The sequence below is a fragment of the Polypterus senegalus genome, chromosome 3, assembly GCF_016835505.1.
Source record: "Polypterus senegalus isolate Bchr_013 chromosome 3, ASM1683550v1, whole genome shotgun sequence".
Classification (NCBI taxonomy): domain Eukaryota; kingdom Metazoa; phylum Chordata; class Cladistia; order Polypteriformes; family Polypteridae; genus Polypterus; species Polypterus senegalus.
The window spans coordinates 73,349,592-73,358,587 of NC_053156.1; the positions used below are offsets into that span (position 1 = coordinate 73,349,592).

Below are 8,996 nucleotides of genomic sequence, written 5' to 3' on the forward strand. Positions count from 1 at the left end.
ATGAGTCAGTGAGTCAGTCAGTCAGTCAGTCAGTGAGGGCTTTGCCTTTTATTAGTATAGATGTCAGTTGCGGGTTACTTGGGTATTATTTCTGAGTGTGACATCATGTGTTTAAACACAGTGCATGTTATCCAAACACTAGAAAAATAACAAAAAACAGAAAGTTCAAGAAGCCAGGCATAGAGTTACCCGGAAGAAGTACAACTAAGTTACTTAAACTAGGTCATAGCATAGCGCCACAGAATCAACTATGAGCCAATCACAGTCGCACTATAAGCACCTGTCATCGATGGATGTTGCAAGGGACATTATAAATGCAGAGAACAGTACAACTTGGCCACTGACCTTGTCCCGAACCTGCCTCTTTGCTGTGTCTGTGTATTGGAGTGGTAGATCCTGCTACAATAAATAGCTGTGTTGTTCCTGTTCCAGCGGTGTAAAGGCTGCTTCACAAAAAATCAGCGGAGCGCCTAATATGAGTAGGCAGTCAGCTAAAGAAGGGAATCAATAAATATCTATAATCGTAATAAACGAACAAAAAATAGCGTACAAGCCGCAGATTAAATAAAGGAAATGGTTACCTGAACAGTAAAGTAAGTCTCGAATAGCTACACAATAACTATAACAATCGTAATAAACGAATAATAAAACAGTACAGAACCGCGAAGCAAGGAGAAATGACGGCCTTATATGGCATTCGTTTATAAAGCAGCGGAGAAGCTGTGTGAAGGCAGCTACACAAAAAAACAGCAGAGCACCACACTCTGAATGTATTCCTCGCATCACCGTTATACCCTCTGATCTCCCATTTCAATTCAAATGCCTCAAATTTCCAGTAAGGCTCTGCTTCGCGATGACAATTAATAAGTCTCAGGGACAGACCCTACAAAAGGTTGCCATTGATTTTAGGCAACATTGCTTTTCTCCTGGACAACTATACGTTGCATTCTCAAAAGTAATTTCAGTGCACAGCTTGGTCATATTACATCCGGAGTGCTGAACTGACAACGTGGTATACAAAGATATCCTTAACAGATAGTTATTGGTATATTTTCCCTCAGTTTAAAAAGGTTTTCTTTTCTTCTTAATAAAAATTTAAAAGCAGTTCTTCGTCGCTGCGAAGTGCAGGGATTTTGCTATATACAGTATATATATATGGTAGATATATACTGTATATATATATATGTGTATGTATGTATGTATGTATGTGTATATATATATATGTAGATATGTATATATATATGTGTATATATATATGTGGATATGTATATATATATATATATATATATATATATGTGTGTATTCGCACGCACGAATAGGAGACCGCGGACGGACCTTAATACGCTTCAGAAGACGTTCGCCAGCAGGGAGTGGCGGGATACTAACCTTTCTCCTTTGCTTTCTGTCAGAAAAAAAGACGCTCCGCCACCATAAGCCTCGTTTTCCCTCAGCACGTTACTTCCGCCCTTCCTCCGCCATTGTTCCTGACGTCATCAATCCCATCTTCCCTCACGGTTCCTTCCCAGCATTCCTCCACTTCCGGCTCCTCCTATATAAAATGGCCGCCGGCGCCATCTTCGGCGTCGTGCATATGAACTGTTTATGTTTATGTATTTTGACCCTGATTTTTTTTTTGTGCTGTGGAGAATTTTACAGCATACAGGGCCAGAAACCCCAAACCTTTATGCTGGCTATTGATTTGTCTTTTACAATATGTATATATCTGTAGATCTGTATATATATGTATATATGTGTCTGTGTATATATATATATATATATATATATGTGTGTGTATATGTATGTATGTATGTGTATGTATGTATATATGTATATGTGTGTGTGTATGTATGTATATGTATATATATGTTTATATGTATATGTATATATGTTTATATGTCTGTCTGTCTGTGTGTGTGTGTGTGTGTGTGTGTGTGTGTGTGTGTGTGTATATATATATATATATGACAGCAACACTCATAACAGTGACAAAACAGTTACATTGACAATCATGTTACGTTATTTTTAAAATGTTTCCTTTTCTTTTTCATAACTTCTCCGCTGCGAAGCGCGGGTATTTTGCTAGTTGTTAATATTATACAATAAAAACATATATTTGATTTGATTTGAGCATTTAACAGCCAGTGTAAATTTATAGTATTTCAATCAATCAATCAATCAATCAACATTTATTTATATAGCACATATTCATACAAAAAAATGTAGCTCAAAGTGCTTTACAAAATGAATAGAAAAATAGAAGACACAATAAAAAATAAACATAAGTCAACATTAATTAACATAGAATAAGAGTAAGGTCCGATGGCCAGGGTGGACAGAAAAAGCAAAAAAAAACTCCAAAGGCTGGAGAAAAAATAAAATCTGTAGGGGTTCCAGACCAAGAGACCGCCCAGTCCCCTCTGGGTAATCTACCTAACATAAGTCAAACAGTCCTCTTTGTATTTAGGGTTTTCATGGAAGGACCTGATGATGATGGTCACGTAGACTTCTGGCTTTCAGTCCATCAATGTTGGTGCATCATGATGCTTTGAGTAGAAGAAACAGAAGAGAGAGTAGGGGTCAGTATGGATTTTGGAGCCACTGTGAATAGTTATTATGAAGAATTGAACATACAGAGTATCAGTATTAAGTTAAAGTGAAGTTATAAAAAGGCCATGTTAAAGTAATGTGTTTTCAGCAGTGTTTTAAAGTGCTCTACTGTATTTGCCTGGCGAATTCCTATTGGCAGGCTATTCCAGATTTTAGGTGCATAACAGCAGAAGGCCGCCTCACCACTTCTTTTAAGTTTAGCTTTTGGAATTATAAGGAGACACTCATTTGAAGATCTAAGGTTACGAGATTATTTAAGGCTTTATAAACCATAAGCAGTATTTTAAAGTCAATCCTGAATGACACAGGCAACCAGTGTAGTGACATCAAAACTGGAGAAATGTGTTCGGATTTTCTTTTTCCAGTTAGGATTCTAGCAGCTGCATTCTGCACTAGTTGCAAATGATTTATGTCTTTTTTGGGTAGTCCTGAGAGGAGTGCGTTACAGTAATGTAGTCTACTGAAAACAAAAGCGTGAATTAATTTCTCTGCATCTTTCAATGATATAAGAGGTCTAACTTTAGCTATGTTTCTTAAGTGAAAAAATGCTGTCCTGGTGGTCTGATGAATATGCGATTTAAAATTCAGATTACAGTCAACGGTTACCCCTAAATTTTTTACTTCCGTCTTAACTTTCAACCCTAGTGCATCAAGTTTATTTCTGATAACCTCACTGAATCCATTATTGCCAATTACTAAAATTTCAGTTTTCTCTTTATTTAGTTTGAGAAAATTACTATTCATCCATTCAGAAATACCAGTAAGACATTGTGTTAGTGTATCGAAAGAGTCGGAGTCATCAGGTGCTATTGATAAGTACAGCTGTGTGTCATCAGCATAGCTGTGGTAATTCACGTTGTAACCTGAGATAATCTGACCTAACGGAAGCATGTAGATTGAGAATAACAGCGGACCCAGGATAGAGCCTTGTGGAACACCATATCGGATATCATGCGCCTTTGAGATGTGATTACCACAATTCACAAAGAATTTTCTCCCTGCCAGGTAGGATTCAAACCAATTTAAGACACTGCCAGAGAGGCCCACCCATTGACTAAGGCGATTTCTAAGAATATTATGATCAATGGTGTCAAATGCAGCACTCAGATCTAAGAGGATGAGAACAGATAAATGGCCTCTGTCTGCATTTACCCAAGTTAGCATTATTTTAAAGTTTTATTCTCACACTCACGCTCCCCCCAACCCCCACCCAAATCCCCGATCTGACATCGTTTTCAGGTAAGGACATGGTATAGCACTTACCTCTTTATTTGAGAACAGTGTCAGATCTTCTGCGTTAACAAGACTGGGACTGGGAAAACGGTGGACGTGGCTGTGAGTGGTGTGCATGACTGAGAATGATGGTGGATGCAAATTTTTTCTTTTATTTATTTTTATTCTTGAGTGTTCACGCTCACCCTGAATTAGTATGCCCCTTCTGGTTCATGATGTGAAACCCACACTGACAAAAAAGAGAGACATAGGTATATATGACATTTGGAATAATTAATTTTATGACCTGTAAAGTACATTTCAGAAAACACTGTTGCACTAATGCTACATTATATTCATTCGCAAACCTTCATGCGGTTGTAGTCTGTGACTGCGTTTTTTTTCCAAATCTTGCCCAGTCTCCACATTTTGGTGCATGGTAGTGTTTCTTTTGTACTCCAGGAGATGCAGAGTACAGAATAGTACAGAGAGGTCAGTTCTGTGCTATATACAATCATCAAATTCAAATGTGAACAGTTCCCACACACCCAATAGAACGATGGTGCATGTGTTTATTTGATATTTGGACTGAAGTCTTCACACATTATACACTTCATGTCATTATTTGTATGGCATGGAAAATGTCTGTGCTTTAGGTATGTGTTCAGCATTTTTTGCCTCGCATTTTCTGTCATCCTACACTTACACAGATCGTTATAGACATGGAACACTTATGAAATGTATGAATTCCAACAATAACAATATATTATTTACCCAATACAACTCCAGGCACCTCACAACCCTGATAAAGAGACGTGAACTAGGAGAACTTCAGCTGCATCTCTGAGGGGATGGCATAGCAAGCTGCTTGCTTCTTGTGCTGATTGACACATTTGCAAAACATAAGACGCTGATGAAGAGGTGCGAAGGAATTTAAGGTGACCCAGGATTGCAAGTTTTTTCGTAGACTTCAGGGATTCTAGTGTTAAAAAATGGTGTCATAGCCCTAAGCCAAACCACAGCCACACGGAGAGCATGAAAACATGTCGGAAAAATCTGAAGCATCATTCATATTCACTTTCTGCATTGCATTTGATGCTTTCAGGTTAGGCTCAGGGGCTGTAACGCTCAAATAGATTCATTAGGTTTGAAAGTACTGTGATCAACAGAGAGCATTATACATCCCAGACACAACTAACCAAGCCTCCAACCAAAGTACAAAAGGTACTTTTATTTGACACACTACTTTTTATACAGGTCAAAGTATTACAGGTGATGCTACCAATACACAAAAGACCAGCAAAGAATCCTTTCTTCTCTCCTCCCTCCTTGTCCTCCCCTTCAGGTGAGAGTTGTCTTCTTTGACTCCTGACTCACACAGCCAAGGAGAAGTTCATTTTCATTGCAACTGGGAAACACTGCTGGGTCAGTTGGAATGTTAAAGTGACAGGAGAGCAGTTGTGGAGGACCCTAACAGGGCTGTAGTGCAAACAAAATCAAAATACAGCCCAGCAGCTGCTTACAAAGCAGTGTTGTCATAGGACTGTTGTCACCCATTGTGCAAAGGATCATACCTCCCACTGCCCTTACATTATTTTGACCTCCAGACCAGGAACGGTACCACAAACCAACCCAATAATGACCCCAGAAAATTCAACCATCTGCTACATTAGATAGATCAACAGTAGAAAAACATTTTAAATTAAATTTTTGTTTAATAAGCAAATTCTATAAATTGACCAACCTAAGAAAAACTAATGTATCTCTGAAAATTTGTATGCGAATCAAAACAGGAATTTAAGGTCATTGTCAAATTTTTAAGAATTACATTTTAGGGTTTCTTTCTTGAGATGGGACTAACAATTGCTTATCATACCAGTGATGGCAACTGTTGTTATTTCTAAACTCACTGATGTGAATGGTATTCTCATTTAAGGGCATCATTCCACGTCCTATAGAAAGTTTAAAAGAAAAAATCAGATATTGAGATCATATAATTTTGATGAGTGAACTGATCTTGACTGATGTCCTGGTGTTACTGTTTTGTACAGAGATTCAAAAATCTCACCATTTCTACTTGGGTTCTTCCCTTTGTATTCTGGCTGGTGATCTAGAAAAATATATTGTTAGAATTGATAATCTCTATGTACTAGAAAATTATTATAAACACATGTGAAAAGTAGACTGTATATTTTACTAAGCATTAAGAGTTAAGATTAAAAAGACTTATGCTTATACATATTTTTTTATTATTCTGTATGAGGTAGAAACCAGCAATAATTCATTAAGCAAAAAATTAGACGTGTTGGAGAGCTGGAGAAAGATGGGCCCCTTGAATAGAGAGGGAATATGAACTCTTTGGCTGTAAATTAAAATAGCAAGCGCTGAGCTAGTAGGGAGTAAGGATAGGCTTCATCAAACAGAAATGATGGACAGAGGGAGGTTTTGACACCCCCTCAGTTAAGAAATATTGGTTGAATTAATTAGAGGAAACAGTTCAACAGCAAAATGATAAGAGTCAGATGAGAATATATCATGGCGTGTATGATAAGAATTGTAGTAAATGTAAAAGATACCTATGGCTGCTTGCTCGTTTCCATCTGAATTGTGTCTGTATGTGTATCTTACAATAAATCTTGATTCTGCTGCCTTACCCGACACTTCGAGTGCCTTCATTGGGGTTGAGGGTGTCTGCGCCAGCCTGCTTTAACAGTGACTACCATGTTCCAAGCAAAACAATAATGAAAATTGCACTTTGAAAAAAAGAATGGATGCAAGGAGGGAAGAACTTTCATGAAATGTTGACACTTATGGCTACATTTAAAAAGCATAATACTTCCCAAGGACTTCAATAAGACTTTTTTTAATGATAGGTAATACATTTATTATTTAAAGAAAAAATAATTTTGAAATAAAAATTACAAATTGAAATAAATGAAGTTTTACCTTGGATGTAAAGTCATATTATTAACCAGCTCTACTTGTAAAGCAATGCTTGATAATAAATTTAAGATATGAATGGATGGATGAATGGATGGAAAGTTCAGTACAGTTACATACCTGGCATTACCAACACAAGCGCTATTTTCTGTTAAAGGTTCAGCACTTCCTATGTTATAACGCTATTTAAATAAGTTATTGTGTATTGCTGCTGATGGTACAATTACAGCATGACATAAAAAGCAGCACTATACTAAAAGGCATTCTTTTCAAAGAAGGTGTGATTTTTAGCAATATTTTAATCAATACCAAACTTCATGATACCAGAAATTGATGACATTGCTTTTGAGTTTATCATGCAATTTCAAATAGAAAATAATATACAGCATTTGCTTTCCTTTTTAAATCCAACCCTGTGAAGTGTTAAAGTCTATCAGAGCAACATTGCACAGGCAGAAACCAACTGTACCCATGGCACCGGTCCTTTGCAGGACCCACTCATTCAAACATCCACAGCTTCAATTTACTGTCACAATTTTATGACTGTGGGAAGAAAAGCCTCAAAAACACAGGGAGAAAGTGCAAACTACACATAGACAACGATCAGTGCCAAATCTGTGAGGCACCAGCAATAACCAGTGTGCCTTCTGTTTTTCTTTACAATAGCTAAATATTTTTTTTTTTTTTGCTGATTCTTTAATAGTATTATTTTTTTCTATCTACAGTACATAGTGATTACTGTATTTCATTATTGCCATTCGGATAGATTCTGTTTAGATATGTACTTTAATATGATCGTCAAATGTTGAAGTCTTAAGTAAATAATATTTAGCTGATTGATGCAGTTTTAGTAATTTGAAAAATCATTTCAGTAAAAATCTAGTAATCACGTGCCTATAAAATGTAATTTTTTTACAATATTTGTCAATTCTTCTGTCTTTACTCTGAATAAAGTTGCACTGAGCAAGAATTGCTTTTATATATTTTACCTAATATAATTAATTTCACTGCTTTTCTAAACCATTTATAAAAAAATGCATAAATGAAAGGATTAAAGGTTGAATTTGTGTAGGAAAACCAGAAAACAAATTCAAAGAGTAAGGAAGGGATTGAAAAATTAATAGCAGGGTTAATAATAATGCAGAAAAAAGTTGGTGACCAGCAAAAAAGAAAAACTCCAACAATGATTGCCAGTGTTTTTGCTGCCTTTGTTTCTATCTTCCTTGAGTCTTCATTTCTGTGTTCACTTGTTTGTCGTGAAGATTTGGCCTGCTTTGATGCTACCATGTAAATCTTCACATAGATTCCAATCATAATAGATCCAGGAATATAAAAGGAAATTATTGCAGAAATTGTACTTGAAACTTCATTCAGAAGATTATTGCAACTTCCTACACAATAATTATTTCCACCAAGTATACTCTCTTTAGGCTTTACATTGAATTGAGTAAAAATTATTGCAAATCCGTAAGCAGCTGCTAGAGACCAGCAAATGAAAATCATTTTTTTCATAAGGGTGAGTGTAAATTTAGATTTATATTCGAAAGGATGGCAAATTGCATAATAGCGATCAATTGAAATGAAGAAAAGATGCAAAATAGAAGTTACACAAAGCAAGAGGTCTATACTGCTATGAAATATACAGAAGAGATCCCCAAAATACCAACATTTTTCAACAGTTCTGATCACACAGAGAGGCATTACCAGTCCACCAAGAAGTAAGTCAGCAACTGCTAAAGAAAGCGTCAGAAAGTTTGTTGGTGTATGAAGCTGCTTGAAATGAGCGATAGCAATGATAACCAAAAGGTTCCCAGACACTGTGAACAGAATTACTGCGCATAATGCTAAATATATAACAATATGTATGCTTACAGAGTAGGTTTGTCTGAGACAGGAGTTTTTTATTGATCTGAAACAAAACTGGCTGTTATTTAAACCTGCAGATTGATTCATGTTGATGAGTAGCATTCAGGAGTGTAATGCACTTGATTTGCTCTTAGCTGGGAAAAAATAAAATGTCATATTATAGCATCAGTATTTGTAATGAGTAAACAGTATATGTTAGAATACAGATTACCATTAAAACTTAACCTGGCATAATGTTTATATTAAGGTTTTTAATATGTAACTGATAACAAATGTTTTAAAGTTTTTAAAAGAAATATTTCTCTTAAAAGTACATGGCTTAGTATTTAGAATAACTTGTCTAAACAATTGCATATAGACGTTTTCAACAT

General features: G+C 36.0%; 1 protein-coding gene across 1 annotated transcript; it reads right to left on the reverse strand.

Annotated features, from left to right (window-relative positions):
• Positions 1–7,698: 7,698 nt before the first annotated feature.
• Positions 7,699–8,712, reverse strand: LOC120526502 (trace amine-associated receptor 1-like). The gene has a single exon (XM_039749666.1). It carries the CDS (start codon positions 8,710–8,712, stop codon positions 7,699–7,701), a length of 1,014 nt encoding a protein of 337 aa, XP_039605600.1.
• Between the last annotated feature and the right edge of the window lie 284 nt (positions 8,713–8,996).